The sequence below is a fragment of the Meles meles genome, chromosome 13 (genome assembly GCF_922984935.1).
Source record: "Meles meles chromosome 13, mMelMel3.1 paternal haplotype, whole genome shotgun sequence".
NCBI classification, from domain to species: Eukaryota; Metazoa; Chordata; class Mammalia; order Carnivora; family Mustelidae; genus Meles; species Meles meles.
The window spans coordinates 6,714,396-6,735,129 of record NC_060078.1 but is presented as its reverse complement, the minus strand read 5'-3'; the positions used below and the strand labels follow the sequence as shown (position 1 = coordinate 6,735,129).

At 36.7% G+C, this 20,734-nt stretch overlaps 1 protein-coding gene across 1 annotated transcript in view; it reads left to right on the top strand.

Annotated features, from left to right (window-relative positions):
• ERO1B (endoplasmic reticulum oxidoreductase 1 beta) overlaps positions 1-20,215 on the top strand; it is a 57,871-nt gene extending 37,656 nt beyond the window's left edge. Inside the window, exons 9-16 of the mRNA XM_046027019.1 lie at positions 1,764-1,775; positions 3,671-3,697; positions 8,358-8,450; positions 8,576-8,822; positions 10,309-10,378; positions 12,540-12,626; positions 13,545-13,678; positions 18,143-20,215. Coding sequence (XP_045882975.1) covers positions 1,764-1,775; positions 3,671-3,697; positions 8,358-8,450; positions 8,576-8,822; positions 10,309-10,378; positions 12,540-12,626; positions 13,545-13,678; positions 18,143-18,203 — 731 coding nt within the window. The 3' untranslated portion in view covers positions 18,204-20,215. The remainder of the gene's footprint in view (positions 1-1,763; positions 1,776-3,670; positions 3,698-8,357; positions 8,451-8,575; positions 8,823-10,308; positions 10,379-12,539; positions 12,627-13,544; positions 13,679-18,142) is intronic.
• Positions 20,216-20,734: the final 519 nt, after the last annotated feature.

The following is a 20,734-nucleotide window of genomic DNA, read 5'->3' as shown; positions in this document are numbered from 1 at the left end:
TTCTGAGACCCAAAGAGACACAGAAAGGTTAACTGAAGGGACTGCCTTCAGATGCTGTCTTATAATGCAGCAAATGTTCTGTCGCAAATCATTCTGATACTGCTGGAAAAGGGAATTGGATCATGAAAAAGGTGTGCATGGTTTCTTATCCTTTGCCTGTTTCACCCTTATAACTTATAACAATGGAAACCACATGCACACACACTTACAAAAATAGAAACAACACAAAAGTTATGTAAAGTAAAAAGAGAAAGCTCCCCCTGCTCTGCCCCCATGCCCACCCTGCCCCCACACATCTGTTCCATAGTGTAGAATTTGGTAGGTATTCTTCGGGTCTTTCTTATGACTACTTGGGTTTTTCGTTTGTTCATTTTTGTTTGTTTTTTATTTTTAGGATTGGAGTTAAAATATTTTTAAAATAGAGGTATAATTAACATACAACATCACATTAGTTTCGGGTGTTCAGTATAATGTTTAGATATTTGTGTATATTGCAGAATGATCACAGTAAATCTAGTTAACCTCTGTGACCATAATTACAGAATTTTTATTTTTGTGATGAGAATTTATAACTTTCAAATACAGTGTTATTAACTGTAGTTGACAAGCTGTACATGACAATCCCAGGATTTACAAGCTGGTACCTTTTGACACCCTTTACGTGTCTTGCCCACTCCCTACCGCCTGCCTCTGGCAACCACCCATCTGTTCTCTGGATCTATGAGCTTGGGGGTTTGGTTTTGTTTTTAGATTCCATATGCAAGAGAGCATAGTACCTGTCCTTCTCCGGCTGACTTCTCTCCGCATGAGGTCCTCAGAGTCCATCCATGTGCTTGCGAATGGCAGAATTTCCTTTTTTGTGGCTGAATAATATGATCACTTCCTTTTAAAGCAGAAAATATAGTTAATTTAATGAAACCATCCCAACCTAAGAAATCCCTCACATCCATGTTGTGACAAATTAGAGACGTGAGACCTCTGCAAAGAAGAGAGGAAGGAGAGCACCACTTAGGAAAAGACAGAGGCAGAGAGAGGGGGAGGAAACCCGTCCTAAGAAAGAAGGGAGACGGAGACCTGGTGAGGGGAGAACGGGGGTCCTGGTCCATGCAGTAATCAGGGCGCTCGGGCCGATGCTGTCTGCATGGTTCCCGCCGGGGCTGCCGGTGTTGGCTCCCAGCTCTTTAGCCTCTCCGCCTGGCCACACACGCTCCTGCCAGAGCTGAATGGTGAGGCCCTCTGGCTGCCTCTCCCACAGCTTTTGAAAGATGGGACCTTTCTTCCCAGAAAGGAAACCTGGGCTCAGAATCCCACATCCAACACAGCCCAACCTCCGGCTCCTTCCCGCCCTGTGGGCAGCTCCGTGGCACCCCGGTGAGGGTTTCACTGGTCCCAGTTTAGGAAATACTTTTCTTAACGTGCGTGTAAGTGGAGGAGCAGTAATTTGGAAGAGAAGAGAGAGTTGTATGTACATAATGAAAGGAGCGCCTGTGTCCATTTGTTAATTACTGAATCTAGTGATCTTTACGAGTAATTTTAAATGTTTTCTGGTATTATTTACTGTGTAAGACATATGAAGATCTTGTACTTTGGGCCTATATTCTTATTAAGAAGTCTCATTTGCAAGGTGACTTCTGACCACAGTCTGTAGTATGATTAATAGTTCAACAAACAGTAAGTTTTAATCTCATTTTAAGGTAAATAGAATTGGAATCTGAACTGTGCAGGACAGTTTCTAAAATCCTGTTTATTGTTTTCTTTTTCAGGAGAAGATGATGGTGAGTTAAAATTCTTATGTTTGGGTATGCCTCAAGTGTAGAGGAAATGTTTTTAATGATCATAATTTGATTTTTCCTCTATTTAATTCAAAAGAAAATGTTTATCCTATTTTTTCAGAAATAGGACAACAAATGGTGACAAAAAGATTTTATAATGTAAATTTACCCTATGTTTAAAAAAACTATGAATTCCCTTTTGCTGAAATGTTTCATTTAGAAACCAGGATTACATTCCAACTTCCCAATTCTCTTGCTATTATAATCTACTAAAATATATTCTGAAGAAATGGAGAGAAGTTAAGATAGTTTTACCAGATAATTTGTCTTGTGACTTTATTTTCTTCCTGACTTTGTAATTTATAATCTGTTGTTATAATACTTAATCTGGTGAATAGTGATTTATCAACAGTTGGTTTTTCAAGGTTATCAGAGGAATGTCATAATAAATTGCCCCAAAACATCAAAATAATTATTTCAAGTGGATGTTTACTTATCTGTGTTCAGGGACACAGTGATGGGCATTGTGCAGGATAGAAATAGGTGTAAAACATTACGCCTTCGCTCCGGGAGCTGACAGTACGTAGCAGGAGTGATAAGCACTATGCATGGTGACAGGAAGTGCTGCACTTACAGACTGCGCATACCATCTACAAGCCGTAGGTGGTAGAGCTCTTCAGAGGCGGGACAGAGCCTGTCTCACTGGAGAGATCTGAAAAGCTTATTACAGGAAGTGATATTTGAGATGAGTTTTGAGTAATGGGACAGACGTAATCTGGTAGAATTGGATCCTGTGTGCCATGAGGAGAAAATGGCATGGACCAAGGAGTTGGAAAGAGAAGAATCAAGCATGTTTGAGGAGACCCTGTTAGCAGTAGGGAAAACTTTATGTAGGAGTAGTTTAAGTTAGTAGGATGGGAGGCCAGATTATTGAGGACTTGGGGGCTCAACTTTCCCTGATAGCATTTGGGGTTTCTCGAGTAAACAAGTCAGATCATGATCAGTGGCCCTTAGGAAGAGTTTGTTGAGTGAATTAGTATGTGGGGAAATGTTTGTGTAGTTTCGCAAAGTGTGAAGAGTCTCGGGAAACAAAGCAATTCCTCACCATTTAATTTATCTCCTAGAATCCTTGCTCAGTTGTCTATGTGTTGAGTTTTTCTTATGCTTTGCTTTTCTTAAAACAGAAGTAGGTAACTTACAAAGTGCATTAGCCATTTTGATCTGTATTGACTGCCATTTTTGTTCCTCTTAGAATAGTACTGATCTAGAAATAGATCTTTTAGCATTAGTACATAGGTAAGTCAGATCCCTCTGTATTCTAGTCATTGACTTTTCTGAAAAATTATCTTGAAAATTAAGGGATTTTTAAAATATTCCTTGAAATTTAGTAGTCTTAGATAATTGAGGAAATATACGTAGCTTTACTACTCAGGAAAAAAAATGGAATAATTACTAATTTGATTTTTATATTATAATTCACTTTGTTTTTTCTAGAATTTTTAAGGAGAGGAGTTCTAAGGTTGTTATCAAAAGCAAATTTAAGATTTTTAACCTTCCATACTTATGGATATTTTATCCTTCTAATGAATAAGATTACATAATATTTTGACTGAAATGTTTCTTAAAATTTTTGTTTAGTTAAATGTCATTTATAAGAAAATTGTCCAGAGTTACTCAAATTACTTCGGGGCTTTATTTCCTAGAACCATATCCCTATTTTTCTACTTCACATGAAACAGTGGCCACTTCTGGAGATACTCCTTAGTCTGTCATAGGAAATATTTTATATACTTAATTTATTCTAATTTGTAAATGACTATTTAAAATATTTTAACCCAAATCTCTGTGTGTGTGTGTGTGTATGTGTGTGTGTTTTGGTTTTTTGTTTGTTTTTAAAGGAGAATCGTTCTACACGTGGCTGGAAGGTAAACTTATATGTCTGCATTTTATATTTATCAGATTCTTGTTAAAAATGTATGGATTAATATATTTTTGTAAGTTCAGGATTCATTACCTAGACAACTAATTGTAACGGTGCTTGAAAGAGAATCATATATTTAAGTTACTGTATTTTAGGATACAGTGGCTTAAAAATTTTGAGGCTGTTGCTCTGCCAAGAATAATCAGCATTAGGGAAATACACAGGACAGATACTGTCCTGAGGCTTTTGTAACTGGCTTCTCAGTGTTATTTTGATTCTGTATGAAAATTAATTCTGTATATACCACTCATCCACACTGTTTTCTAGTAACCATTATGCAAACCTACTTTGTAAATAAGAGACCTTCTTTTTGGAAGGAAATACTATATATGTATATATTATATATAATTTATATATATATTATTTATATATTTATATATTTTATATAATTTATATATATATGAAATTGAGGGAAGGCAAATTTGATTTCAGAAGATTTTAAACAATGTTTACACATGTTAATATAGCCTAAACTTGTCTAATTAAAGGATAAAGCAATATAGATCCTAGTAGATACTTTGCATTCCTGTGTTTTCTAGTGTTGAAAATACAAATGCTATTAATGGAAAGCTGAAACATTCTAGGATTTTAATAGCTTTGTTAGAAAACTGGATATATAATGCTTTTAAAAAATTTACCAAATTGCCATTCATTCATAAAGCAAAAGTTAAAGGTATTAATGAAAGATAATCAAGTTGAATGATACAGGAGATCATAACCTTATAGGAACTCTACAGAGTAAAAACTAAGTACTTAATTCTGTTTTCTGTTTGCTAATTGGTGATGTTAACTTGTGAACAAAAATAATTTCTCTTTGTTTTTAATGAAGTGTCTACATGTATTGGCCATCTTTAAGGTGAATGTTATTGATACGCCACTAATACTAGGAGTGATATTGATAAATGGTCCACGGGGAAGATGATTCTTAACTTTGTTTCATTAGCTGTCTTGTAAAGACACAAATTATGAAAAGTAGTATTTAGGTTAAAAGAGGTGGTGAGAGACTCTGAATATTGATAGTGGAAGATGGAAGTGAAATGTATGGGCAATAATGAATTCTCAGGTATTCTGTTTTAACCACTTTTGTACTATCCTACTGATGGGAACCCCTGAATATTGATATATGGTTTTAGAGAACACTCCTATTTTTATAGGCAGCTGACTCAACTTTTCTGAGATTGTTTCCTCATCTGGGCCATGAAACTGACAGTTGCCAACCATCTTACCTACTCAGTGTCCAAATGTCACATAATCTTAATTACAGTAAATCTAGCCCTTTTGTGAGAGAAAAAATTATAGTCAGTGTCTTATACATCACTTGATGAAGGTAAATTTGAATGAAATTAAATCCAAAAGAAAGAGACCCACTCTCTAAATTGGAGAGTTGAATTTGCTCTGTATTGTTAGAAATAGAAAGAACTTCTGAAACTCAACACCTGAAAAACAAATAATCAAGTCAGAAAATGGGCAGAAGACATCAACAGACACTTCTCCAAAGAAGACATACAGATGGCTAACAGACACATGAAAAAATATTCAATATCATTAGCCCTCAGGGAAATTCAAATCAAAACCACATTAAGATACCACCATGCACCAGTTAGAATGGCAAAAATTAACAAGGCAGGAAACAACAAATGTTGGTGAGGACATAGAGAAAGGGGAACCCTCCTACACTGTTGGTGGGACTGCAAGCTGGTACAGCCACTTTGGCAAATAGTATGGAGATTCCTCAAAAAGTTAAAAGTAGAACCACCCTATGACTCAGGAATTGCACTACTGGGTATTTACATCAAAGATACAGATGTAGTGAAAAGAAGGGGCACATGCACCCCAATGTTCATACAACAGTGTCCATAATAGCCAAACTGTAGAAGGAGCCGAGATGCCCTTCAACAGATGAATGGATGAAAAGGATGTGGTTCATATAAAAAAAGGAATATTACTCAGCCATCAGAAAGGATGAGCATTTGCATCAGTATGGATGGAACTGAAGGGGATTATACCAAGTGAAACAAGTCAGACAGAGAAAGACAATTTTATGTGGTTTCGCCCATCTGTAGAACATAAGGAATAGCACGGAGGACATTAGGGGAAGGGAGGGAAAACTGAAGGGGGCAGGAAACAGAGGGGGAGATGAGAGATTATGGACTCTGGGAAATGATCTGAGGGTTTCAGAGGGGAGGAGGGTAGAGATATGGGTTCCCTCCTGATGGATAATAGGAGGGCGTGTGTTGTGATGAGCACTGAGTGTTATACACAAACAATGGATCATGGAACACTACATCAGAAACTAGTGATGTATGGTGACTTAACAAACATAATAAAAAATTACTATTAAATCAGGAAAAAAAAAGAGAAGCTGGTAAATTTTTACTTTGTAAATCAGTCCTTGCAGATGTTACTTAACAGTCATCCAGGAATTTCAACCAGTAAACAATGTACATTGACTGTTCTATATGAGCAGAATCATATCAGATGGAGTGCAGGAGTATGACAGAAAATTATTTTACGTAGCCTTACTGTGTTGCCTACTGTGTTATTTAAACACTTCCGTCAGGACTTCCGCGGTTGGAACTGCAGCATGCAGGGAAAAGCCGTCCAGCATTTTCCTGCCAACTGTATTGTAGGTCTTATTTGTACACTCAATTGGCACATGTTTTATTTTTACCATTTTGCTTGAAGTTACCTAATTTTCAGTTTACAGAAGTATCTTTCTACTCCTCACTCTCACTTAGCCATCGCCATTTCAAGTACAGAGCTTTGAGGGCTTTACAGAGGAGAATGGCCTCCTGGTTTATGCTCTTATTCTTAAGCATATGAATCTTCACAAGCTTTGCTTTGTTTTTCCTTCTCTGGTCTTTAGATGTCTTACTGGGTGTCAGCACTGCTTAGAGAGGTAGGTTAGAAGGAAGAGAAAGTAAACTTCAGATTTGATCATTTTGCTGTTTGGTAACAGATTTGACTGAAAGTTTTACTAGAAGAAAAGTCAGTAACTAATATTTTATCTAACTTGTTCATGATGGTTGTATCCCTTGCCACCATGAACATTCAAAATTGCCCATATACTTTTAGAAGAAGCTGCAAAAAAGAACTTAATTTTTACTTTTTACAAATTCCCATTTGTAAAGATGGGAATATTCTAACAAGAATTCTGAACTAAAGAATGAAATCTCAAAAGAATTATTTTTTCCTATGAGAAAATACTTGCTTCAGAGCCATATAGGGCAGAACATAGAGTAAACTGAAGATCTAAAAGATCTTGGGGAAAAAATGCAAAGTAAGCCACATATATACTCTTACATTTTAAAAATCCCTCAGCTTATAAATGAGGTTATTTCTTAGTTCCTTCCCACTACTGAAGCCCATTTCCTCAGGAGTAGTTTAAAAAAATGACATAAGCCAAAAAATGCTGTTGGACGGTAAGGGAAGGAAAGAGCCAATTGCTTTGAATGTAGTGGATTCTTAAAACTTAGGTCTTTGCGTTTTTCTTTATTTAAAAAATTATAAAGAACCATTTCTAGAATTTTTTTCTCTTTTTATTATGGTAAAATATATATATAAAATTTACCATCTTAACCATCTTAAATTTAGTGGCATTAAGCACATTTACAATGTCTATTACTCTTATAATAAGAAAAAATCTTTTAAAATTGAGGCAGAGGTAGGATAGGAGAGTGGGATTATCTTGACCTCCATTTGAGCAAAAGGCTTAAGAAGTCTACATAAAAGAATTTTCCATCATATTCCGTCACTCCATCTGATATGGTTCTGTTCACATGGTAGATAGTCAGCATATATTGTTTATTAGTTAAAATTCCTAGATGACTCTTTTCCAGGTTTGAGTTCCTTGCAAGTGGACCATACAGTTAAATAGACCTGGAGAATTCTAGGGCAGAGGATTAGTAAGAGACACTGAAGAATCTGGAGGAAGAGGAGAAATGGAATGCAGTCTCTTCTTCCTCCACGATCAAGTAGGTTCACAGAAAGAATATCTCTAGGGAAGGGAATGGGAGAAAACAGCCATTGTTAAGCCAAAGCAGTGACTTTGAATTACATTTGCTTTAGTTTAGCCAAACCCATGAAAAATCTGTGCTCTTGCCTCCTAGGTAGCGTGGGAGCTTGCCAGGTACATCCATAGTGCTTTGACCTCCAGAGCCCCACATTTTCTGCCTCATTCTGCATTAAGTTATCATAGTCATAACTCCATTCTTTTTTTTTTTAAGATTTTATTTATTTATTTGACAGATCACAAGTAGGCAGAGAGGCAGGCAGAGAGAGAGGGGGAAGTAGGCTCCCTGCTGAGCAGAGAGCCCGATGCAGGGCTCGATCCCAGGACCCTGGGATCATGACCTGAGCCGAAGGCAGAGGCTTTAACCCACTGAGCCACCCAGGTGCCCTGTCGTAACTCCATTCTAAAGTCAGAATCTTACTTTATCTTATAGGGAGAGCATCTTGATCTAATAATTTTATATTATTCCTTGATTCTTTTTAATGTCCTTGAACATTAACTTTAAAAATAAGCATGTGTACTGAATCTTTTTGATTCAGTATTTCCGTTATCTAAATGGATGTGATTTCTTTTTCAATATTTTTCTGAATAGGTTTGTGTCTGGAGAAGAGAGTCTTCTATAAGCTTATATCTGGACTTCATGCTAGTATCAATTTACATCTGTGTGCAAATTATCTTTTGGAAGGTAATCACATTTTTATCTACGAACCTTGCCTTTCATTACTGTAAAAATTGTTGGAGGGGGTATATATATTCTCTAGAGAAAAAAATCGTATTAAAGCTGTATTTTGTATTTTACTTTCTCTTTAGAAACTTGGGGTAAACCTAGCTGGGGACCTAATATGAAAGAATTTAAACGCCGCTTTGACCCTGTGGAAACTAAGGGAGAAGGTCCAAGAAGGCTTAAGAATCTATACTTTTTATACTTAATTGAGCTTCGTGCTTTATCAAAGGTGGCCCCATATTTTGAGCGCTCAATTGTCGATCTTTACACTGGAAATGTAGAAGAAGATGCGGACACAAAAACCCTTCTACTGAATATCTTCCAAGATACAAAGTAAGAATTGGGTATCTGTGATCTGAAATTCTGCACTCTGAATATGAATGAGATAGTGCTTGAAATAAAATAGAAACTGACTCCTAAAAGTTAGGAAGAGGGAAAATTAGAACTGAGAAGGAACGTGGTCAGTAGAACAGGAGACAGCCTAGTCACACTTCAGAATTGGCTCTATTTTCAAACAGAACTTTGAGTTTTGTGTAGTATCAAAGTTTAATGCTATTTTATTTTATTTTGAAGATTTATTTATCTTAGAGCAAGTGAGGGGAAGGGACGTCAGCAAGTGAGAGAGAAAGAGTTTTGTTTTGTTTTTAATTTATTTGAAAGACAGAGATCACAAGTAGGCAGAGAGGCAGGCAGAGAGAGAGGAAGGGAAGCAGGTTCTCTGCTGAGCAGAGAGCCCGATGCGGGGCTCGACCCCAGGACCCTGGGATCATGACCTGAGCCGAAGGCAGAGGCTTTAACCCACTGAGCCACCCAGGCGCCCCGAGAAAGAGAGAGTCTTAAGCAGACTCTAGGCAGATTGCAGAGCCTGACTCGGAACTTGATCCCATGACCCTTAGATCATGACCTGAGCCAAAACCAAGAGCAGGATTCTTAACTGACTGCGCCATCCAGGTGCCCCAAAGCTTAATGTGGTTTTTTAAACCTATTTTTAAAAATTTAACTTTCTTTTTTCAGTGTTCCAAGATGCATTGTTTATGTACCACACCCAGTGCTCCATGCAATACGTGCCCTCCGTAATACCCATCATCAGGCTCACCCAACCACCACCACCCTCTCCTCCAAAACCCTCAGTTGCTGTTTAAATTCAGATGGTTCTATCCAAATGAAAGTAGATACCTAAGGGAACATTAGCTTTACCTTCTAGAATATACCTCTTCTTAAAAAATGCTGTCTATAAAATTTCAGTTCACTGGTTGTTAAAATGAGCATGAACCAAAGTCGGATTAAGCAGTGTTTAGAGGTGCCTGGATGGCTCAGTTGGTTAGGTGTCTGCCTTTGGCTCAGGTCCTGATGCTGGGGTCCTTGGGTCCTGGGGATTGAGTCTGACGTTGGGCTCCCTTTTTGGCAGGAGAGTCTGCCTCTCCCTCTGCCCCTCCCCCGTGCTCATGCACTTGCTCTCTTTCTCTCTCAAATAAATAAAACCTTTAAAAAAAGTGTTTGAATTATGCATTAAAACTTAAAACATCTTTTTAATAGTGTTGCACATTTTTCAATAAATTGCTTTTAAGTTATTTATTTTTATCATGTAATTTCTTTAAAACATTACAGTCTTTTAAATTACAAAGCTACTTTATGTTGCTTTACTCTTTTTTTGAGTAGTTTACATGTGAACTATGTGCCACCTTCCTGTGTTATTAAACTTTACACACAAGTAAATTACAAATTGTAAATATTTATGGGGATAGAAAATTCTACCAGAGCTCTACTACATAGTACGTGAATTTTTCATCTGTAACTTCTAGTGTTGTCATTTCATCAGGTCCTTTCCCATGCACTTTGACGAGAAATCCATGTTTGCAGGTGACAAAAAGGGGGCCAAGTCATTAAAGGTAAAAAGTTCTTGATTGGAGGACGGGGTTGGGGAGGGGAGAGCAATTGACCAGCTGTGTTTTAATCCCCTCCATCTAAACTCTTCTTGCCCAGCCCTCCACCTTGTTGAAGTTGGTCTGACTGGGTTTTACTATAAATGGCACAGAAAGCCTCTTCTCCAGACTTTTCAGTTCCTTTCTCCTTTCTAAGAAAGTTTGGCCACCTCTTAGTGAAGCTTCTGTTGGTAACTGACCGGTGAATACGGCACCTTTGTAAAGGTTTTTTAAGGGGTTTTATTTTGAGAGAAAGTTTTCTTACTTTAAAATCACAGTGCATATTGTTTTGATTTTAAAAATCATGACTGTCCACCACTTTGAAGGCAGTAAATACTATATTTTCCTAAAGTTTATTTTATGAAATATTTTATGGGATGTTCGAGTTTCTGGAACTATTATGCCTTTGTCTTTATGGACTCTAACATAAAAGGCAAAAATTACCTGTTACCCTGTGATATCAAAGGAGAATGTATTTTAGGAACATTTTCAAACTTCATGTTGGGAGCTCTTTGTTTTCATTTGCTTACAGCGTATCAAGGAATACATTATAGCCTTAAAATGTTCATAAAAGTATTGGAAATTGAATGGCAAATAGTCTTCTGTTTGCAGCTCCAAGGTCTTATATATGTAGTTCTGAAATCCAGAAAACTCCAAAACCTGAAACATTTTTCTTATGTTTGGTGCCAACTAATTTGTTGGCAAAACCTGACCTGTACTGACATAAGACTATTTATAGTGCTTTTTTAAAAAATTCTGCTTTGTTTGAATATTGTGTTTTGCTACAGAACCATTAATGTATATGATTGCTAGGTGTTGCTACACACTCTGGTGGGGTGTTTCATAAATAATGTATGTACTATATTTCTAAAATTTGAAATTCTGAAACACATCTGGCCCTGAGATGTTTCAGATGCTCACTGATAAATGAGCACTGAGTGGTCCTCCATTGGTAAGAGTCTCTTGGTGCTTCTGAAGTGAAGTAACCTAGTCACAACTGTATTTTGGTTTTGGAAAGAGGTTTTGTTTTGTGATTATTTAGGGTATATTGCTATTGTGGTATTGACTATGACATTATTTTTGTAGTGCTTCCTATTTTTTAAGTATTTATATAAGTAGCTCTGGTTCTCTTTGTGGAGGAGGAAGATGGGAGTGAGAAAAGAACTGGCTGTCATCTATGAATTGCTGGAAATTGTGTTTTCTATTTTTCAAAGGTGTATAAAGGAGAACTTAAGTCCCTTTTTTTTCCATTTCCTCCCAAGAACATGAATTACATGAGAATGAAGAGCAAAGGACTTCTGTGTTCTGTATATTGTCTTTTAGCCAGGGTCCTGTTTCTTCGGAACCTTTCTTCAGAAAGCAGCCAGTCAGGCCTTCTGGTGGCCAGAGTTTGGGACTGCTTTCCTCTAGCTTCTTGCAATAAAATGTTTACCTCAGTACAATAAGATGAAATTTATTTTCTATGTTTATCACATGGAAAAGATGAGGAAACTCTTAGCTACTGTTAGCTTCAGATGAGACTGGCCTTAGAGTCCTAGAAACCATGCCCAGTTGCTCACAGGCAGAGGAATAGTGCCCCCTCCCCCCCAAAAGGAAGCAGGGACCCAGGGATCATAGAGCCCTGGGATCACCGGTGCTGGTGCAGCCCCCGTTGCAAACAGTGTGTGGTCCTAAGGAAAAAGATGAAAACTGATCATTGGTCTAAGACTGGCTTTCCGATTTGGACTCACATGAGCAATACATGAAAAATAAGTCAAACATAGTACAGATATGTTTACCACTGGCTGTATGCAGATATCAAATGTGGGCAGCAGTAAAGTTCCTTAAAAGTAAAAACCATGTATCACTTACTTTTGTTTTTCCCGTCATGCCTTTGTTGGTGCTTTGCACAGAGTAGCACCTCAATAAAAAGTTTGTTGAATCAGCATGTGGAATGAATGTTATGAATTTCCATGGCTAGTTGTGTTAGTGCCATGTTATGCCATACAAATCCAATTATTTTTCTTCTTCACTGCTGAAAAACATAAGTCATTCATTAATCTTCAGAACTTTTATTTCTTGTAAATCATACAAGTGCAGTTTAATTTATAAAACTGTAATGAGAATAAAAATATTTTCTGCATGTTAGGAAGAATTCCGCTTACATTTCAAGAATATCTCCCGTATAATGGACTGTGTTGGATGCGACAAATGCAGACTATGGGGAAAATTGCAGGTTTGTGTTTTGTTTTCTGTTTTAAAACTATTACTAACCTTAAATATTCCTACTGGGAACTTGCAACTTTTTATTATAATACCCTCACTGTTCATTGAAACAGAAGATCTGAAGTATGGCGTTTCTACTTTATTGATGTAAAAGATGAATATATTAAATCTGTGTTATATGTGTAAGAATGTTTTCCCTATTCTATGCTAATCAGTCTGGCTTTACTATATGTGTTTCTGTTGGTACAGTCTTGAGATTCATTTCTGAAGTCGGTGGTTATAAATAGAATATTAGTATTTTGTAGACCTATATAAAAATAAAATATAAAAAGGCTTAGTTGTCAAGCTTCCATCACTGAATTTATTTTAGTGATCAAAAGAAGACCATCTAGTCACAAAGAAAGTTGTGCCAAGAAGGCCCATTTCTCTCTATATGTATTCAGTGTAAAAAGGATTGTTTGATATTTTGTCTTACTTTTTCACAAAGATGGTAAGTCAGAAAAATCAGGAGACAGAATTATTTTAATTTTAATTATTTTAATACGTCTTCTCTAGTTCTAGTAATTGGTAAATTTTTAAGTGTAGTTATTACTAATAATTTCTAAGTTTTGAATTGCTAGGAGATGTCAAGAATGCTTTCAAGGTTACATATTGAATATTGTGACCCTAATGTGATATTTTCTAGGTTAAGAAAAGGCATTTTCATAATTTATGTCCAACAAACGTTGAACAATTCAGGTTCCTTAACAGTTAAGATAAATTTATCATGCATAAGTATGAGGAAGTAGAAACTCTATCATGCAGTTTAACATTTTGGTGAGAAGTTCAGTTCATGCGAATTTCTTGACTCTCATCACAGTGGCTGCGTATTCCTTTCAACCTTTATAGTAATTACTACATTAATTGTTATGTGTATCTATTTTCTTAGACTCAGGGTTTAGGAACTGCCCTGAAGATACTCTTTTCTGAAAAAGAAATCCAAAAGCTTCCAGAGAACAGCCCATCTAAAGGCTTCCAACTCACTCGACAGGAAATAGTTGCTCTTTTAAATGCTTTCGGAAGGTAAGAATGGTTTTCACAGTGAAGACTTGCTGGGTTTTGCTGGTTTCAGCAAACTTCAAAGATCATCTTCTCTGCTAAAGTAGTTTGTTTTGATATGTTGTTATATAAACAACTCTGTCTGTTATATATGAGAGTATATAACTCTGTCGTATCTGCACTCACAAGCCAGGGTCTCAGCAGGCCACAGGAAAAATTTATAGTGTGAGATTGGCAGTGTTTCTGATAACCTTCTCAGTTTTGTGGGGAAGATATCCTGATATTCAGCTGGCTATAGCTTGGTCAAGTATAATAACAGGTCAGGAAAGGAAAGCTTGGTTGAGATGGTGATGAAAGAAGAGATTAAATCTCGTTGCTTTTTTTTTTTTTTTGAAGATTTTATCTATTTGAGAGACAGAGCAGATGCACACAGGAGCAGGGGGTAGGGGCAGATGAGGAGGGAGAGAGAGAATCTCAAGCAGATTCCATCCAGCCCATCTCAGAGCTTGATTCCATGACCCTGAGATCATCATGACCTGAGCTGAAACCAGGGCTCGGAAGCTTAACACACTGAGCCACCCAGGCACCCCTGCTCTTTATTTTTTAAGCTGAGGAGGCATTTTCCCTCTGTTCATTCTTAACCCCATTTTCCCCTGAATAGACCTATAGTTTACTTTTGGTTTATGCCACACATGGTTTCAAACAGAATTTGAATTTGCCTGCGGAGATATATATGATACCAACTAACTGAGGAATATAGAACAGAAGGAAAAGAATCCGGGAAAAATAAGAGAAAACTGTGCTGCCCTGGAAAATAAAAAGTCGAGGAAGAACTGTTTTGTTTTTGTTTTGTTTTTCAAGGCCAGGGAGCCAAGTTACACAGATTATCTCTTATGTTTTCTTTACAAGCATTTGTAAGCTAAAAAGGGGCAGTGAGGTGAAAAATAAATTGTTCCTTCCCCACCGTGTTTTTCTCCTGTTGTTGCCGTGTATTTACAGCTGGCTATGTAGGTTGGGGTTTCAAGCATAAGCTAGACGTAGGGTGTCCATCGGTAATTAGTACTTCCTGAAGAATTTCGCTCACTCACTTATGAGGCCTGTAAATAAGCTAAAACAGGAGAAATTGAATTAAATTTAGATTATTTAATGAAATTTAAGTGAAAAATATTTTCAATAATTTACACATTTTAAATCCAAATAAGGTTGAACTGAGAAAAAAAACTGATGTTGACTTCCTCAGAATGTCTCTGAGTCTCAAAGAAAACATCCATAAAGTCAACCCCATCAGCTTCAGGTCTCCATCGAGAGTCTGGTATTTCTTCTGCTGAAGGAAAGTGCAGAGAACTGGGCTCGGAGCCAGCCGTGCTGGAGTTCTGCAAGCCTGGGCTTGCTGTGTGCCGTCCGCACGGGTTCCACCGGGTCACTCCACTCTCCCGGCTCACCTCCACGCACTGTGAAGTGAGCGCAAGAGAAAGCCTTCTCCAGAGTTAACGCGAGGATGACCTGAGGTTCAGTGTAACTGCACTTTCCAAACTACAAGATGGCAGCTGGAGCTGTGACGCTGCTTCACAAACCACTGGGTGGCCGGCGCTCCTGTTCTCCAGTGCTTAAAATACTGTCTGTGAAAACTGTTCTTCTCCTAAGGGCAGTGACACTTCCTTACACAAGGAAGGGTACAGCCCAATTTAATCTCCTTTTTCCCCTCCAGGGAAAAACAAACACCAGTTTATCCATGTGCTAATTAAAGCTCTTAAAGTAATCCCCTTTCCCTGCCCCCCCCCAGTTATAAAAATAATTCAAGGTCATCATAAAATTTTGGAAAAACGTATGAAAGTTTAATTTTAAAATAATTAACAATCACTGCTATCCCCACCACCCCGGACTGTTTCAGCATTTGATGTATTTTTAATGTGTATTTTCCCTTGACTTGTAAGTAAAATATTTATGTGTTTGTATGTGTATGTTTATATATGTATATGTTAACAGAGTTGAAAGCATTTTTTTTTAGGTACTCTCCTGTTTTACTTGGCATTGTATTATAATCATTTCCTGATATTACTACATTTTTTTCATAAGCATTTTGTTTTTTGAGAAGAAACTGTAACATTAGTTTTAGGTGCACAACATAATGAACTGATACTTGAATATATATTGTGGAACTTTGACCACAGTAAGACTAGTTAATATCACCATCACACAGCTACAGAATTCTTTTTCTTGTGATGAGCTTTAAGGTTTACTTTCTTAGCAACTTCCAAATACATGAGCATTACTTTATTTTTTATTAAGTTTTAAATTCCAGTTTAGTTAACTTGGAGTGTGATACTAGATTCAGTTGTACAATATAGGGATTCAGCAGTTCCCTAAAACACCCAGTGCCCCTCAGAAGTGCCTGCCTTCATCCCCATCACCTGTTTCCCCCCATAGCCCCACTGAGCTCCCCTCTGGGAACCATCGGTTTGTTCTCTGTAGTTAAGTGTCTGTTTCTTGGTTTGTCGCTCTCTTTTTTCACTATATGCCAATATTCTGTTATAAGGGCATACCACAATTTACTTAGCCACTCTCCTTTTAATCTTAGTTGAGCCCTATTTTTTAATTTATATGGATTCTGTACATCTACTTTTTCCTTAGAGAATGTTACAGTTTTTCTTAGTAATTGTTAATGGGATCTTTTCATTTTATCTTCCACCTGATTATCAGTCCTCCTGTCCTTAATTTGGCTGTTACCTTTGAGTTTTCTGATCATCTCCCATTTGTGTCTAAGTCAGACTTTGAGTGTACTTTTTCATTCTGAACACACCTCCTGCTGCTTACGTGGGCTCTCTTTTTTTTTTTTTAGTTTTAGGGCTTGGTCTTTTTACCATATTTTCATATATATTTGACAGTTTTGTTTTTTAAAATAGGTACTTTAAGGTGCAGCATATGATTTTACACATTTAATTTGTTTAATAATAATATTCTGTTGTTTTTCCTAATAATTAAAAACTGTCTGGATCCTTTGATATTCTGACGATTAGAGTAAGAATTCACTTTCTGCTAATTCCGCAATTTGCAAGAGAAAAAGAAAATGTTGAAACTCTAGAGAGCACGGACTTTTTGAGAGGTTATATAATCATGAGACAGGATGAACTGGTGACCCTGAAAAATTACTTATTTTATTTCAGTCTCAGTTTTCCTCAAATTGGAACATCAGGGTTAATTTTATCTACTTTGTAGAATTTTTTTATAATGATTGAGAATATGTGTGTGATATGCTCAGGACATTGCCTGGCATACTATAACCTCTTGGTATAAGAGAAGTTCTTATTTATTAAGTACTTAGAGTAAAGAAAGAAGCTTAACACTGTGTACTATGTCATCTTATGTCATAGAAAGAAAAGCATTAGATTTTTATCAAATCAACCCTGAATTGTATATTATCCTTAAACTGAGCTTATAGAATTGTTTTTTTATGATTCCCATTCCAGAGTTTTACTTCTGGGCCCGGGCCCAAAAGCATGCCAGCATTCATTCTCTCGTTCAATAATTACTTATTATTAACACTGTAAATAGTGGATGTAGGGCACAGGTATTCAGCAGTAGATAAAATAAACAGTCGTTACCCCTGTGGAGCTAACATTACCCCCCATGTGGTCAAAACTCCATGCAACTTTTGATTCCCCGAGAACTTAACGACAATTAGCCTACTGTTGATCGGAAAAGCCTTACTGATAATACAGTTATTTAGCACATATTTCATATGTTGTATGTATTATATGCTATATTCCTAAAACTAAGTAAGCTGGGGAAAAGGAAGTGTTAAGAAAATCATAAGAGAAAATACATTTGGGGCGCCTGGGTGGCTCAGTGGGTTAAGCCTCTGCCTTTGGCTCGGGTCATGATCCCAGGGTCCTGGATCAAGCCCCACATCGGGCTCTCTGCTCGGTGGAGAGCCTGCTTCCTCCTCTCTCTCTGCCTGCCTCTCTGCCTACTTGTGATCTCTGTCAAATAAATACATAAAATCTTTAAAAAAGAAAATACATTTATAGTACTATCTTTATTGAAAAAAATCTGAGTAAGTGCCCCACCCAGTTCAAACCCTTAGTGTTCAAGGGTCATGTGTAGGGTATTTGGGGGACAACAAGGAAGGACATTTGGAGAGGAATGTGCAGAACGAACTTATAAGACCACTTGTAAATGATTAGAGATTCTTTATTATAATGAGTTATTCGTATCACTGCTGCCATCATTAATCTAGAATCTATTGATAACAAATAACTGGCTCCCTTTGCCCCTTCTAACTCAAGAGTGAAGAACTGCAGCTGGGTGTTTCGTCAGTATTTAATAAGTAATTACAGCACATGCATTTAAAAATGGAAATTTCATTGGTCAGTGTTGTATATATTTTATTTTGAATTTTGCTTTCAAATTATGGCTCATAGGATAGTATCTTATTCGAAATATGTACAGACATGAACTATACTGATACGTCCTTTTTTTCCTCTATAGGCTTTCTACAAGTATAAGAGAGTTACAGAATTTCAAAGTCTTATTGCAACACAGTAGGTAATAAAGGCTTTTCTATGTCTAATCAGAGACATAATCTGACTGTGTGAAGCCTGTTAGTCTTGGACATTCAGCAGAGGAGACTAATCTTCAAGGACTTGAAGAAGGAATTCTGAACTCTTAAAGAGAAAATTCAAATGTTCACTTGAATATTTATGATTTTTAATAGATTGTCAATTAGAAATATTTATAAATGAAGTATATACTTTTAAAACATGTAAGTTATACTAATTCTATGTTTAATTTCATGTTTCCATCTGTTGAATATTTTGCTATTCTGTTTGTTTAGAATTGTTTTTTTCTTATTCTGTTCTTTATTTCCAGTTGTCGGACTTAAATGACCATCCTAATAAACACTGTTAGCAGTCTGTTATGGAAAAGGAGAGCTAGAGAACAAATGTTGCTTCAGATTAGGACCAGGGATAAATTTTTATCGGTGACTTTTGTGTTCTTAGCCTTGCTCGATGTCACCTTCTGTAACCCGGAAGTGTCCGTGTGATGAACGACCCTTTCAGTGTGTGGTTACAGAGGAACTGAAGAATCCCTAAGACTTCAACTTCAGTTTCATTGGTTTTCAGTTAAGATTTTTAGTTGCTGCTGTTGCTGTTTTCTTTTGGTCTAAAGGCCCTCCTTCAGTAAAGGTGATATGTACTCTCCCTTCCCCTAGCTGCCCAGCCGGACAGCCCATGTGTGTCGTGGGCTGCTCCAGAGGATTCTTTACTTAGAACCCATACTATGTATCCATTTCTTTTGATTTTGCATTTCTTTGTCCTGTGTCCAATTTTAGAAGATTTTTGTCTACTTTGAGAAAAAAAAATTTGCATAAATATGTAAGTTTCACTTTGATAAAATTTGAATGCGATTATAGGGGTTTATAATGCCACTTTAAAACAGTATACACAAAATTTACCCTTCTAAGCGTTTTTTTCTTTTTTTTAAGGGTTTTATTTTAGAATACAATCTATGCAATCCTCTCTCAACCTGAATTTCTTTGGCAGGTTAAACAGGTAGATGAGTTCGAGCCTCGTGAAGCTTCCCCTCTCCCTACCTTTCTTTTCATTTTGGTTCGTTGTATATAAATGGTACTTTGTGTGACTTGTACCAACAGATGACCTTCGTGTCCTAAGCTCATTTTCTAAAGCTGCGATTTAAATATCCTCCAATATTTAAAATATTCTTTTAAAAGCTGTTAGAGATAGAATGTGATTAACTTAGAAGGAGGCATCTGTGGAGAAGTAATGCGGGTACAAAACCTAGAGTTTCTCCTTCGACTCTTCAGTCTTTTATGAAGTAAGTGCTCTTAAACCCACACCTTACCTGCCAGAGTCTGAAGCGTGTTCCTCCATGACTTAGTGGTGTATTTTAAACTGTCTTTAGTCGGCTCACCTCTCTTTTAAAAATATTTGGTCATCCCTTGAAGGGATATGGTTGAAAGGTATAAAGTCTCACTAATTATTTTCTTGCCCAGTTTCAACCTTTATAGACCCAGGGGTTTTTTTGTTGTTGTTGATGGTGGTGACTTTTTGTTAAGTTGGATAAAACAGGCTTGATTGGAGTCTTCTCCACTTCTTCATTTTTAGGGATGTAAGTATTGTGTGTAGGAGAGGGGAACCTTAAGGGAAACTTGTCTAAAAAGTGAGTAAGTAATCTTGCTGATAAATTAAAAAGAATTATTCTTAGTGTTCATTCAGAGTTTAAGAAAATGTGAAAGCTTTGCACTTTGTCTATTATTACTGTAAGTTTAAAAATCTTTTTGGTAGTGTTACTTCACTGTTCCCTCAGTTAAAAGCTATTATTTAAATTCTGTTAACCAGAGAAAATCCTTGGTCATTTCCAGTGATTGTTGGTTTGTTTGTTTTTTTCCTTTACTGTGATTTGTTTCAAGCTTAGGAAAAAATTATATATTAGAATGAGTACTAGGAAACTAAAAGGTTAATATTAAAAGTTCTTCTCAAGTGTTTAATGAATTTTTGCACCACCAAGAAAATAAACGAATGAAGTATTCTTAAGCTGAAATTTGAGTAACTTGATTTTACCACAAATTGGATTGTGGGGGGGAAGCCTACATTTTTGTGTCTGTGTGTATTTCTTAAATGATTGTATAGGTGTAGGACTGTTTTGTAGCCTGGTAATACTGTATGATCTTTGTGATATAACCTGTTTTTCTATGTCCCAGACCCTTTGTCATGCAGAGACACTAGAGGACTGACTGCCTTGTGCAAAGGCTTGGCTGGTAATTCCTCTCTTGTTTTGTCTTTATCTCATCACCTAATTTCAAAGTCCAGCACTTGATAATATAACTGACAGAAATGATTGTACCAGCTGACAGAGTCATGAAAATGAAGGAAAGAATTCCTTCCTTCAGTGGCATGAGTTTTTTTCTTTTTCCTTAAGTGGCATCTATGTAAGTTAGAAATACTATATATTAAAATTGGTGAAATTTGAGTGTTTCTCCTGTGTTGATTCTTAGATTACAAAGATCAGACGGAATAGTAAAATTTTTCCCAGTTTAGGAATTTGATTAAGGCAAATGCT